The sequence below is a fragment of the Archocentrus centrarchus genome, chromosome 15, assembly GCF_007364275.1.
Source record: "Archocentrus centrarchus isolate MPI-CPG fArcCen1 chromosome 15, fArcCen1, whole genome shotgun sequence".
Taxonomy (NCBI): Eukaryota; Metazoa; Chordata; class Actinopteri; order Cichliformes; family Cichlidae; genus Archocentrus; species Archocentrus centrarchus.
Window position 1 is genome coordinate 10,726,049 of NC_044360.1, and position 14,613 is coordinate 10,740,661.

General features: G+C 38.5%; 1 protein-coding gene across 1 annotated transcript; it reads left to right on the top strand.

Annotated features, from left to right (window-relative positions):
- The first annotated feature begins 872 nt into the window (after positions 1-872).
- Positions 873-12,384, top strand: perp (p53 apoptosis effector related to pmp22). Its single transcript, XM_030747789.1, has 3 exons — positions 873-1,293; positions 6,766-6,903; positions 9,797-12,384. Exons 1-3 carry the CDS (start codon positions 1,089-1,091, stop codon positions 10,006-10,008), a joined length of 555 nt encoding a protein of 184 aa, XP_030603649.1. The 5' UTR covers positions 873-1,088; the 3' UTR covers positions 10,009-12,384.
- Positions 12,385-14,613: the final 2,229 nt, after the last annotated feature.

Below are 14,613 nucleotides of genomic sequence, written 5' to 3' on the forward strand. Positions count from 1 at the left end.
CAGTAAAACACGCATGGCTTTTTTGGAAGGGTTGCCAGGAGGCAGCCTCTTCTCTCTAAAAAGAATATGGCAGCTTGGCTTAGGTTTGCAAAGTTGCATCTGAACAACATGCAAATGCACAGCGCCATGTTTGGTGAAAACAAACATTTCATACAAACTGCCAAGAATGGTGGTGGAGGAGTGATAATCTGGGGTTGTTTTGCAGCCATTTGACTTGAACACCTTGCAGTCATAGTGATTACATGAACTCCTCTGTATACCAAAGTATTCTAGAGTCAAATGTGAGGCCATCTATTCAACAGCTAATGCTTGGCCAAAATTGGGTCATGCAAAAGAACAATGATCCCAAGTGCAGCGGCAGATCTACAGCAGAATGGCTAAGAATTGGTTATACATGCCACTGAATCATGGGGTACACTTAGTTTTTCAAAGGAGTGCACAGAGTCCTGAGAAACTTTCTTTTTCGCATGAAGATAGATAGATAGATAGATAGATAGATAGATAGATAGATAGATAGATAGATAGATAGATAGATAGATAGATAGATAGATAGATAGATAGATAGATACCCTTGACTGATAAAATTCATACATACACCTTTAAAGAAATGGTTGCTAAAGTGAGCTGTGCTGCCATCTTATGGCATTGAAAATGTATTCCATCTTCTTGCAGCCTCTCTTCTTTTACTTTTTTGTACTACCTGTTGTAATTCTAATACAGAAACTACATCATGTTGCATTTAGTTCAACGTTATCATCTGTTAAACGAAATCCTTTCTGCGGATCAGGACTTGAGTTAGACAGTGGGTTGTTACAGGACGGTTGTTGGGTGTGTAATATGACACAGTGAGTGGGGCTGGGCTGTACTCTGCCTTTATGCCTAACAGCCCAGCCCTTCACGTCCCTAACCTGGCGGACGGCTGCGTTTCACTCTAGGGTGGGGCTGAGGCTTTTTATGTTGTATCCTCACTTTACTCACTGTCACAGTCTCTGCGCAAAGACGCACAAGACATTTATCGGACAGATTTCTGCTCGCTTGCGCGCTGTTTCCTTTCGTGCACCTCGGTGAACACTCGCTGGTCGTCGGTCATGTTTCGCTGTGGGATCGCCTACCCTCGATGCAGGTGGATCATCCCCCTGCTGCTGGTTTTCGCTATTATTTTTGACCTTATCGCCATCTGCGCACAATCGGGATGGGTAGAGGACGAGAACGCCAAGTCTCACTACGCCAGTATGTGGAAGCACTGCCGCGGCAGGAACGACAATTGGCAGTGTTGGTCGCTACAGGATAACTGTAAGTATCAGTTTACCTCACACGTAGACCATACATAATAGGCTGTTCAAAGATAATCCGGCCAGAGCGAACGCGATGACTTAATACGGGCAATAATACAGCCCGAGTCAGTGTGAAATTCAACATTCACATATTGTAACTTAAGGGAGTCGACCTCTGGAAAAAAAAAAAAAAAAGGTGCAGGCTGAGGGAGGAGGGAGGCCTGCAACAGTCAGGCAGGAAGAATGAACTTTGGTCTTCACGGGCATTAACTCTCCTTTTATCACTTTCAGCCGAACGAAACGCACTCAAAAGAACGGCGGTTTCATACAGGTGGAGTATAAGAAGTCCCACCAAGATTAACTTTTAACTTCTCCAACGGCAGGAGAAACATACTTTGAAAAAGCGTCCTCTTCTTTAGATTGTGTAAAAGATGTCAACATTATTGGTTCCAAGAAACCAAAACAACTCAAATGAATATTTAGATAAACAGCAGCAAAAAGATGAAGAAACCAATTTATAGAAACGACACCCCCCCCCCCCCCCCCCCCCTTACATAACAGGCTGTTCGGTGAGAAACACGGGCAGTGGCGGAGCCGGGGATTTTCCTGTACGGGTGGCCAGGTTGAGAGCGTTATTAAGGGTGGCAAAGAAACTCATGTTTCTTATTTTCAGGCCAAATTTCATGTTTTGGTCTTCTCTTCATCATTTACTTATATAGACATGACTGGCATGTAGAAGCGCACATTTAGGACTCGTAGAATAACCCTTTTGTGCGACATTAATCAGAAAATATGGATTGGGTAAAGTTTTTCTTTATAGGTGGTTGATTCGGATCAAAGCTAACATACTGTATAAGATGACTAATTTAAATAGGTGGGAAATATTGTAAAATAAAAATTAAAAAATTGAATTTTGATTTTCTTGATGAGGCACTATTGCAGTAGTTTTGATGACAGCCCATGTACATGGCTGTTTCTTTGCACAAGAGCAGGAAGCTATGGTCAGTAATATTTATTAGATATTAATGGCATAATGGAAAGCTAAAGGGTTAATCTTGAAAACACATTTCTAGAGTATCAGAAATAGGTAAGAATATCAGGCAGAATACATGACTATAAACCTGTTATTAAGTGTTAGTTGATGATCTGAAATCGGGGCATTTCCTGTGAAAATATCAATACTCTAAACATTAAGATAATTAGTAAATGTGTCTTTCATAACAGCCAGCGCAGAGCTGCTGTTTGACAGTGTTTGTGTAAATCGTGGTATACTTGTCATCAGATAGTCCTTGGTTTTGCCAGGAAATAACAGTGTATGAGGGTGTTATCATATAGAATGAAGTGACGACATAGTACCATCTGTGATAGCATATCAGTGTCTGTGGTAGCAGTTTTATTTTTGACATTTATCATGTAAACCTGGTTTTCCTTTGAATGCCCACTCGCTGGATGTTTTGGTTTTGGAGGCTCATATTTGACTTAATTTTGAAATCTAAGTTCATATTAGAAAACATGGATAGCTTATGTGCATTTTACAGCAAATAGAATGTATAAACCACTCTTTTATTAAAGCGGCGAGGATGCTGCCAAACTCATAGTGCCATCCCCATAGCAACCCATATGTGTAATGAACAAATGTGTCCATGTTGTTCGAACAACCATAGAGAAATGTTTCTCTAAAATAAGTTCTTCAGAAATAGAAGTTTAATTGTGAGAGAATTCGAACTGCCCCCTACGAGTTTTCCATTAGTGATCAGAGGGGTGATTATAGGCAGAAGAAACCAAAAAAAAAAAAAAGGGGGGGGGGGGGGGGGATTTACAGTTTACAAGTGAGATAACTGTAGTCATCATTTAATAGATTAAAAATCTTTTTACTCATCAGAAGGATTCAAATGAGTGCTGTATAAAAAATTAGGAACCAGAAATTCGAACTTCATTCCTGTTCATTTTCTGCCTTTTTTTTTTTAACAACTCCTACAACAACTTACGCATCACCCTGCTAACACACGGCAATTTTCACCAAACCAACTACTTCTAATAGAGCTAACAAATGAAAGCTCTCACCTCTGAGAATTCCTGTAAATGAGTCATTAAAGCAACACAGACGACAAAGTGGCTCCAAGCTTTAAACGAGATCTGTTCCTGTAAATCTGCACAAGTAAAGGAAATCATATCAGGAAAAATAAAAAGAACTTGTCCCAGCAGCCAAAAGGAAGCAGATTTTAATGTTCACACAGACATTGCTATTTTGGGACAAACTGTTAATGAGTTTATTCGTCAGTGAAAACGGCCAACCACAGACACGTAACTCATGAACACACAAGGAGACGCAGCATGTGGAACAATAACTGTGAACAGAACAGGCTTGTGTTCTCGGTCTCTCCTGCTCAGGCTGTATTTGTGTTGCTACAGGCTCGCAGTGGCCAACAGAAACACTATTATTGTTCTTATCAGACTCTTTGAAAGTCACCTAGCTCAGCCTAATGGCATGCAGCTCCAAATTAGGGTCTACAAAGCATACATGTAGCATCACTGATTTAGGTCATCATTCACAGTAGTAATTATTTTAGGAGCTGCTCTTAATAACTGCTAGAAACCTGCACTGTTTAATGATAATTCTACAAAGCTTAACCAGAGACCTAAGCATGAATTCCAACCCCAAGGCAAGGTCTGGTATAATATCATAAGCTTTCTGTGTAATAAATACAGAAAAATGTATCCTTAGTAGTATGTCAGTGGCATAAAATCTTAGAAAAAATTAAACCGGTGATGTAGAAGTCTCAAAAACTCATGCATCAAATATGATACGCTTGGTGTTAAATGGATAATGACCTCACGTCAACATGTTCATTGAGAATATAATTGTTAATGAGAATAATCAATAGCTGCAATGCTAATTAAGATAATAGTTTGATATAAATATGCTTGGCTCTGTGACAGCAGCAGCAGAGTCCTAGCAGGAACAGTGACCACTGTGCACTAAATACTGATTAGACTGAACCATTTCCTTTAGTTCTTGTATCACAGATCTAATTTATTGCCAGTATTTTTCTGGCATTTTTCTGATCTCTTGATGTTTTAGGCTAAGTAGTTTTGTTATTCGTCTGAACTGTGCTCTGCTACCGTTTTGGCTGGGTGTCCTTTAGTCTCAGCAGGACTGAAGCAGTTAAACAAAAAGAGAAGAATAACAAAGCTGCCTAAAGGCTGCTGGCTGGATAAAGGGTACTTTATGGCCCAGCGGTTCCTCTGGCCTAAATACTTGTAGGGATGTTCTGAAAACTAAGGAAACAAATGCGAGCAGCACAGATTGTGTATGTAAGATGTAGGACGTTGTGAATATTGGAAGTGGACCAAACTAATTTCCCCTGAGGATGTTTCGATCTCTGCCTGTAAAGATAAAGACACTGTATTCCCAGAACCTGCAGGGATAAGCAAGTTTCAGTGTTGTATGAGCGTGTGTGTGAGATCAAGTTATTATTTTAGCCCTCGATACAATCCATCACTTGGAGATTTTATCCTTATCACCTGCTCACTGTCACCCCTCGCTAGCAGAGCTCAAACTGTGAAAAACTTTACTGCGTAGATACAAAAAGAAGAAGAAGAACAGAAAAGTGGCGCTATCTTTAGTATGATTTACTGCGTTTCTAACACTACAGCTGCTGGTTGGGAAAGTGTCCCATTAAAATTCTTTCAGGGAAAGCACAGGGTGATCCCCGCTGCCTCTGTGAAAGCCTTATTCTAAGAGCTTGAATGAATGTTATCCTTGACTGTAAGACCACATCTGAAGGCTTAGAAATATCTCCCTAGTTGTAGACCTAAAATGTTTGTCAAATGTGGGAAAGTCAGTGTGTGTTTGCAGGTTGTTGAACTCATAGGAACCTTTTAGTAAATATGCAGTTAGGGACGGTTTCCTGCATGCATGTAGTGATTGTGCAAAAATTTAGAAGGGCTGCCAAATGTCTCTAATTTTGACTGAATGGAGAAAGCAGATGCTGAACAGCTGGGTAGCACTAAGTGTGAGGGATTGTTACAGGCAGGTCTAGTGCTCACTTGTTAAACACAGGCACAACCCTGGATATTTTCACAATGTACATTAAATACTGAACAGTTCCCCAGTGCACATGAAGTGAATCCAAGCTTAAGCTGCAGAGCTCCCTTTTTTTTTTATCGTTTTCTGAATAACGCAGCAGTGCACACACAGTTGCTTGGTTAATGGTCACTAATTTCTAGTTGTGACCATGTAATTCCTCATAAACTCAGTCAAGATACCATGCAAAGTACCTGAAGTGGCAGCATGTTTGTCTTTGACTGTGTCATCTTTGTCTCAGTGGGTGAGAGTTTATTCTATGGATTAGATGCACTCAGCCTTAAAGAGTTAGTTATAGCAGGTTTATCACATTGAATCTCGGGATCAGTGTGAATTCATCAAACTGTTGATGACCAGTCCAGTTTAGGGAAAGAGGAACATTGTGTTGTTGGTGACCTTGAAGCCTTTTTAATGTTGCAGTGAGTATAAAAGACTGAACCAGTTGGACTAGTCTGACGCTAAAGTGCCTGTGGCTGAGGCAGGTAGGGCCTTACCTGAACACATTCACACAAAATGCTGTGAATAATTTAGGGTGTGAACTGATCCAGTATTAGTGAATTGGGTGTAACACTGTGCTGAGCCACATGGTGAGCTTAGATGACGCCACGTTCTTAAAAAGTTTTGATGCCAGCAAAACCTATTCACAACATGAAGAATGAAGACTTGTTTGTGTTTCTCTGCACACAGCAGCAATTTTACATGCTAATTTGTTCAAAGAGTGATAATGCCCTGAGAATTTGTCAAAGAATTCATACCAGTTTTTGTCCAAGCGATCAAAAACCCTGCTGCAAGGTCAGTTCAGAGGCTGTGTCTGCAGATGTTACAGAGTTGCGGAGAATTCCAGTGCTTTTAAGGGTGTGGCGGGTTTGTGGAGTGAGAAAAGAAATTTGTCACAGCTTGAACCTCAGTAACCTTGTAAACTGTGCTCAGGCTGGGGGTGGGAAGCCATTTCTCAGAGAGCTGCAACAATGACTAAACACCGTGTAGGCCTTGAACAATAGATGACTCCTTTATTTCTACAAACAAAGGTGATAAGACCTGCGTGCCTGTATTTACCACTAATCTGCGTCCTGATCGTTCAGAAACCATTGATTTTGGACAAATGTCATAATTCAGTCATTCATAATTTACAGCAGTTACTGCTGTAAATTATAAGCTTCTGCGTTTTTAAGTAAATCAACTTGAAATTGGAAATGGGAGTTGCACCTTCTAAAGATCGAAACCCATGTTTACAAAAGTAGCATCTCTGTGGTGTGTAAGACATACGCTGCATACATGACGTAAGTATTCTTTATACACCATGGTTGAAAAGCTTACAACGGCTTCTTAGGAAAATGAACTTTTCAGGGTTTTGTTTCTGTTTCCCAGAATGTCACTAATCTGTTTGTTTATGTTTGATTTCAGCCTGGGCCCAGGCAGTCGCTGCTCTAATGATCATTGGCCTAATCCTCCTCATCATCGCCTTCATTCTCGCCATTGTGGCTATGTGTAACATCAACACTGGTCTTATGATTGCCGTAGCAGCATTCTTGATCCTTGTTGGTAAGTTTTACACACACACACACACACACACACACACACACACACACACACACACACACACACACACACACACACATACACACAAACAACTAATTTCTGCAGGTATAATTACTTCCACATCTAGATAATAAAAATATTTCAAACAAAGTCAGGTGGGGCTGGCATGATTTATTGAGAAGAAGAAAAAAATCCTCCATTTCCCTTTTTCTTTGTTGTAAAATGAAATTAACTGTAACTACACAAAGAGCAACGCTCAACCACAGATAAGATTTATTGAACTGCCTCCGGTCTTATCGGTGCAGTTCACGATGCTTTAATCTTCAAAGAATATATTAAAGCTTGCAAATATAACTCGGTTTTCAGACAGCAACTTCACAAATAGCAACACAGTATGCAAAAATAGTAAAAAAAAAAATAAGAATCTAAAAATATTATGTTATACTAAGACTACAAAAGAGAATCTGATTGTAAACATTTGATATGTTGAAAATTTTAGTAATTCACAGTAATTTTGTCATCCAAATCTTTATATTTTGATCATAAAATTTAAGTCAGATGAGCAGGAGTGAGGTTTTAATGCCAGCAGAGAGACAAAGGATAACAGTGGGATGACAGTAGATGGTAAAAATTTAAGCTTTCCTTGGAAGGGATGTACGTGGGAGGTACATGAGATCACAGAATGAAATTGGTGACTACGAAGGTGAGTGTGTTTTGACATTAAAGGGATGAGTGTAAGAAAAAGGTACGTTTTCTGCTGGGGCGTGACCCTGCTGTAGCAACAACTGGCATGTTTATCAGACTGACTCACCTCGCAGCAGCTGAGCACAGAGCCTGAAAGAGCTTGTAGTGCTCAAAGTGAGTAGAAAGGAGCTATATAACTACCAGCCCATTTACCATTTACCTGATACAGGCAGGTGCAGTTATAGGTGGTGGGATGTTTACTTTAAAAGTGCCAAAGCAATTTAATTTCTTTCTTTTGTTTTCCAATTTGCTTCACACTGTCGCAATCTCCATGAAGGTATCACAAAGGGTTCATGTACCAGCCAAAGAAAAAAATGGAAAAAGTGGTTTAATTATATCTACAGTAACAAAATCCCCCTTTAGTGGTTGCCTGAATGTCCCTGAATGACTAATCATAGATTGTTCTGCTCTCTCAAAATCTATTTCCTTCATTTTATTTGACGGCATCACAGCCACTGTTTTCTGTGCGGGCCTTTACGCTTCCTCACTGAAGCTACGATCCTAAGATTCAGAATTTATTTTATAGCTGCACTCTTCCATTAATGGTAAATATTGCAGGTAAATGTTATGCATTTTCCAGATTTCTACCCTGGTATAATAGATATGTTTGAAATTTCTGGAATTTTAAAATGAAGTTATGTGTGTTTGAACAAAGTACGTTTGTCACTTGGAAGTTCAGAAGAAGTTCAGCGTCAGTCTGGTAGAGACTTTTACAAAGAGAAGTGGTGGCTAAAAAAAAAAAAGGTGCGTCGAGCGAGTCAGCTTTTGACTTGAACTTTTGACTTAAACTGAAGTAAAAATGTGATTTTTCTGTTTCCATAGTTCATAAAGAGTACATTGATGCAGCCGTACCTTCAAAAAACACTATTTTCACTTGTTAAGTCTTTACTCTCGTGTCTGTATGATGTCAAAGAGAGCGGATATCCCTAATATGGTCGTACCTAATAGGGCTGGCTCTGCCTGTGAGCACAGCAGCCCAACCCACCTGCTGTTCAAAGCTTCTTTTAATGAGGGGAAACGACTCGGTAGAAAGTCGTCTTAACGTGACGGAACGGAAAGCGAGCTAAAACAGATTGTTTCAGTCAGCGGTTGAACTGAGGGAGTCCTCCTCTTTAATATGTTAAAGCAACATTCAGAAATTCAAGCGTACCCTTTTAATTATTGTGAAAGTTCATTTTCACTCCCTGCCCTTCCTGAGCAAAATGTTATTATTATTGTTATGGGAAAGTGCATTAAATCATGAATCAGAGTCACACCTTTCTCATGAATAAACGCCTGGTCTGCAGACACTCCTCTCCAGCTCCTAGATACATGCTGATGAAACTCTCACACATGCTTGTGAAGGTATTTTTCACACCCTGCTTTTACTGTCAGTGCAGTGTTTGTCCAGTTGGCTGCATGACTGACTAAGCATGTTCAGCCTGCTTGTTTTTCTCAAATGGTTTTAAAATGTTGCGTATCTATCTTATAGATTAAATACTTCTTTATTAGTAGATTTTACTTGCATGCTAAAAATGAACCTTTTTTTGAGAATGATTCTCAGCTACTCCCGCTACAGTTCGGTGTATCAACACGTTATCTGACCAATCTCATATATACCGTCTCCCTCTATTTCTTGCAGAATAAAAAAAAGATGTAATACATCATTTATCACTTTTTAAACAAGTTACCCACAAAATTAGATCTTGCATAAATTATGAAATGTAATAATAGCTTATCATTATTGCATTGTTTAATTTTCCGTGTAATTTAATGAACTGAACCTGAAGGCATTTTGCAGTTGTTAACACATATCTTCATATCAATCTTTAAATAAAACCTAAATATGCACTTTTCATAATCATGTGAGTAGAAGAAGCAGTTCTCACATTTAAATTTTAATTTCTGAATTAGCTTCTGACCATTTATTATAAGTTTAGATTTTTTTCTAGTACAGTAAGAACAAGTTTCAGTTGTTTCACAAGAGAAATCTGTCTGAGCTACTGCTGGATTTGGCAGGAAAAAATTATTTATTTATTTTTTTAAACACCAATCATGGTTGGCATTATTAAATTAAAGTTTTGATGTCAGTTGTGAAGTTGATTTATTTGTGTAAATTAGCAGCTCACACTGTAGGGTGTACTGAATCTTGTTTGTCTGACTGTCTTTGCAGTGATTCTCCAAGTCATTGCTCTCATCATCTACCCAGTCAAATTCAATGAGCTTATCTTTGAGGGTACCTATTACTACACCTGGGCCTACGGATTTGCCTGGGGTGCCACCATCATCTGCATCGGCTGTGCCATCATCTTCTGCTGCCTGCCAAATTATGAGGATGAACTCAGTGGCGCCGCAAAGGTCAAATACATCTATTCTTCCCAGTAAGGATAAATCCCGCACAGCCACCCAGTCATAGCCGTTTCCTGTTTTCACTCTGTGCTGCATCCGGACTGGCCACTGAACATTATTACACTGTACCATTTCACCAAAGATTTACACTGGCTCAGTTCAGCTAAATTTGGTCCAGCAATGGGGAAACCACTCCTCTACCATTCATTAGTGAAGTTAGAAGCAAGGAGTGATTCCTACTGGAAGTGGACTGTGATTGGAAACCGCATCTACTTTAATTCACAGATCGCTATTTTCAATTAAGTCAGAATTTTTTTTTATCAATTTACCTGTAATTTTTAGCTGTAAATCTCTAACACAGTCTCATGGCACTTTGTGAAGTAGTTGCAGAAGTGAATCAAAGGACCAAGACACAGAGGACCATCAATTTTACACTTCATTTAGATTTTTTGTTTACACTTTTGTTTTCATTTGCTGTTTGGATTTAGAAAAAGTGTATTGCTTGGGTTAAGCTACTATATTTACCGCATGTTTTTTGTGTGATTTATATATCCCTTCAAAGGACAGTTTTGAAAAGTAAAAAAAAGAAAAAGAAAAATTCATGACCATGTAGTCGACCCAATAGATCACATTTTGTGACTATTTCACAAATAGACTATGAGACTGTGCTGAATTGTCAATGCAAGATCACCCAAGTGCACTCAACTTAAAGGAGGTAAGGATTTGTCTGTATCTCCTAGAATCTTAATAGATAAGCAATCCAGACTCAAATATTTTGCACAGGATGTAAAATCAGTCAGTATCTTTTCTTGGTTTTGTCCAGTGTGCCATGATTAGTTTTTCTGTGACTTTTATTCTGTATGTTGCTGTGCATATACAATAAGAAGGAGGCCTAGCCTCTGGAATGGAATCTAGTTATACAGAAATGTTTATGTAGTTCAACTTTCCTGTTTGTACCTTTTTATGCATTTACATATCTATTTGTTGTTTGTCTTCATAATTGTGTGTTCTAATTTACATATTACCAAAGGGATGTAACTGTGGGAGTTTGCTGTGCTGGTTGTGTTATTAAGTAGAGCCATTGAAGGTAAAAGTAAAAATTAAAAGAAAGTATGTAGGGAAGGGTTTAATATTCTGAGAAATAGCTCAGAATTTCCTGTAGAGTCATAAAAAAAAAACAGCTTATTAAAATTAAAAAAAAAAAAAAAAAAAACCTTGTTTTATGCCTTTAGTCAGAAATCTAATGAAATTATAGCGTAAACTGCAATCACATTTAGCAACAAGAAAAATAATGAACAACAGTGCAGGAAAGACTGATACAGGCTTTTCTGCACTGAGATCATTTTCCCCTGATTTTAAGGACCTTAGTCTTTAAAATGTTGAGGTTTTTCTTAGATTAACCTGTTTGCCTACAACAAACCCTAACACCACTTCCCGAGTAGACCGGCAGTTTGATGATTGCTATGATACCAGGGGAAAGGAGCTGTATTCTTGTTTTCATGACTTGGCTTCTCTCTGTCACGCTAAACTGGAAGACAGAAAAGCCTTACTCATAATTTTTTTTTTTAGTTTTCTCTTATCAAACATAATAAAACAACTGATAATCGTGTTCATATTTTAGTTATTGTAGAACATTAGGGGAATTTTTTTTTTTTAAGATGGTCCAAGCCTCATTCCATAATGATGTCAAAATTTTGGTGTAAAGGGAATCAACACAAAAGAAGATTATTCAGTGTTTTTATTACTGACAGATTGCAGACAGATCACCAAACATGTATTTTAAAAGGCTGTCATAATTTCTCATAATGCCACTTTGGATGACATTTTCTTGTTTGATAAAATACTGAGACAAAGTTGTACAATCATCTGACTTCCTGTGTGGAAAACTTGTGCCTTAGCTTCTTCAGTGTTGTGTTTCTGAATGTTTGATCCAACAGGTAAGTCAGGTTTTACTGACTCATGACAACTCTGTTCATGCTGGGACAAAATTCATGCCCAGACAAAGTTATTCTGCTCGATTAAATAAGAGTTCTAAAGAAGCAATCATCAGTAACTGATCTTCAATTATTGGCCACAATCCAGTTTAAGCTTTTTTGCATATAATGTAGGTTCTTTGAAGATGTTGCTAAATAACAACTATCATTTTATATGCTGGTTGCAGTTCTAACATTTAATCAGGGCTGGTTTCCTCTTCCTAACTCTATTGCAACTGTTAAAAGTGAGCTAAAAACATGCTTTTACTTTAGGCATGAATCTCTGTTTTCAATGCCAGCTTTTAATATCATTAGTAAATGGATGGATGTGTGCTGTTCTATATGGAATGTCTCACTGGAAATCTCCCAGGTGGTTTTCTGCTGTAGTTTCAATTATTTTTCTGTGTATTTTTATGCAATAAAGAGTTTTTTGGAAAGATTTTCAGACTGTTTCTTGAAATGCAGTGACCGTGATTGTATTGCTCATACAGAGAAAATGATAAAGTGAAGTATATGTGCATAATTTATTTATATTTATTCCACTTTGGAGTAAAGTCAAATTAGGGGATATACATTTACTGGCCACTTCATTGGCTACAGAACTGCTAGTCAATGCAAATAAGTTACCAGCCAACCACATGGCAGCAACTCTTTGCATTTGGGTATGTGTCATTGAAAAGTGGACTGAAGTCAGTAAGGAGCGGGTGCAACTGAATTAGCAATGGTGTGACGTGAGTACTGGGAAGACTTAGTCAGAAGCCTCAGTGTGGTGTTCTGAGCAGCCTGCAGATGTTCCAAGGAAGCTTTAAGTCAAGGGAACAATTAATTACTATAATTCAGACACAATGAAATAAAGGCATGAGTAACTATTTCCAATTCAGAATGTGACGTAATGGAACTCAACTTGGCAGTATTTCTTAAAAGCAAGAGCGTAACATAGCTTCCAGAGTGAAAGCTCACACCAAGGGTTCTAGAGTTACCATTACATTAGATTACATTACATTATGTTTTTCCATTATTATTAAGTTGGAGTCATCCAATTTTTAATAGAGTCTAAGCACCTCTGCAAGATCTGTAACTAAGAAACATCTTGGGGCTTAAAAGAAATATACACCTGAGAACTGAATGTCATCTACAACGCAGTGACAACAAACAACCTTACATTTCATTCATAACATTTCTTAAATGCAAACCACGTTAAACCTAGAAGCAGAGGGGCTACAGCACCAGAGGACCACTCATGGTGGCACTTGTGTCAGCTAAAAACGGGAAACCGGGGCTACAATTTGCACAGACTCGCTAAAACTGGACAAAAGAAGAGTGGGAAAATGTTGCTTGGTCAAATGAGTCTCAGTTTCTGTTGTAACATTCATCTGACAGGGTCAGAATCTGGCATAAACAACACGAAAGCATGGATCCATCTTGCCTCGTATCAACAATCAGGCTGCTGGTGGTGGCGTAATGGTCTGGGGGATATTTTCCCCCAGACTTTGGGCACCTTAGTACCAATTATTTAAATGCCACAGTCTACTGGAATATTGCTGCTGACCATGTCCATACCTTTATGACCACAGTGTATTCCTCATCTGATGGCTGCTCCCAACAGGTTAATGCACTATGTCACAAAGCTCAAATTATCTCAAACTGGTTTCTTGAACATGACAGGGAGTTCACTGTACTCACATGGCCTCTGCAGTCACCCAATCTCAACCCAACAGAGCACCTTTGGGATGTGGTAGAACAGAAGATTCACATCGTGACTCACTGACAAATCTGCACTGTCTATACCACAAAGAATTAAGACAGTTCTGCAGGGGGTCCATCTAATAAAGTGGGTGTACCTAATAAAGTGAGTTTACATGACTGTTTCATAACTGTAACTGCAGATAGACATCAAAATAAATGCCTGATATTTACGATCAAAATTAAATGTATACAGTATGAAAACTTTTTTGAGTTAGGCATAACATTAATTTGCCACTTGTATGCAAATGATCCTGTTCAGTGTTTAGACTCATACACACAGTATTTGTCACGACAGACAAAACAAATGGAGACACACATAACTGATAAACAGCTCAGATCCAAACATGTGAGTCATAAATTTCTTATGGACACACCCAGAGAGCCCCTCCCTGACTGAGAATTAGACTTTGCTCAGCATGTTGTAACAGGTCTGGTTTCTCTGTAAAAGGGGTGGAGAGAAAGGAGTGTGGAGGTGGGGGAAGGAAAAGTTAAAAAAGCACTGAAGCAGGCACAGAAAGAAAGTGAAACAAATCTTATCAGACAATATGTGACATTTTAAAATGTATTGGAATTTTTTCCTCCACACCCTCGACCATAATTATTTTCCCTCAGTGTACATGTTTTTGTCATTTTATTTTACATTTAATCACAGTAGAAATTTGTTGCTTTCTGAATAGCCTGCTCCACGTGGCACCGCAGAGCAATGTTTCTATTCTTGAGACATGATTAACAACAAGAAACTAAACAAATGTGCTGCAAAACTAATTCAGTTCATGTAATTGATGATACTTAAACTTGGGTATTTACGGTGTATGTTGCTAGTAAATACATCTAAAATATGAAGAGATTATTGTGCATGCAATAAACAGACAATAAAGAAATAAATGGCTATTAATACTACAGAGTACTTTCATAATTATTC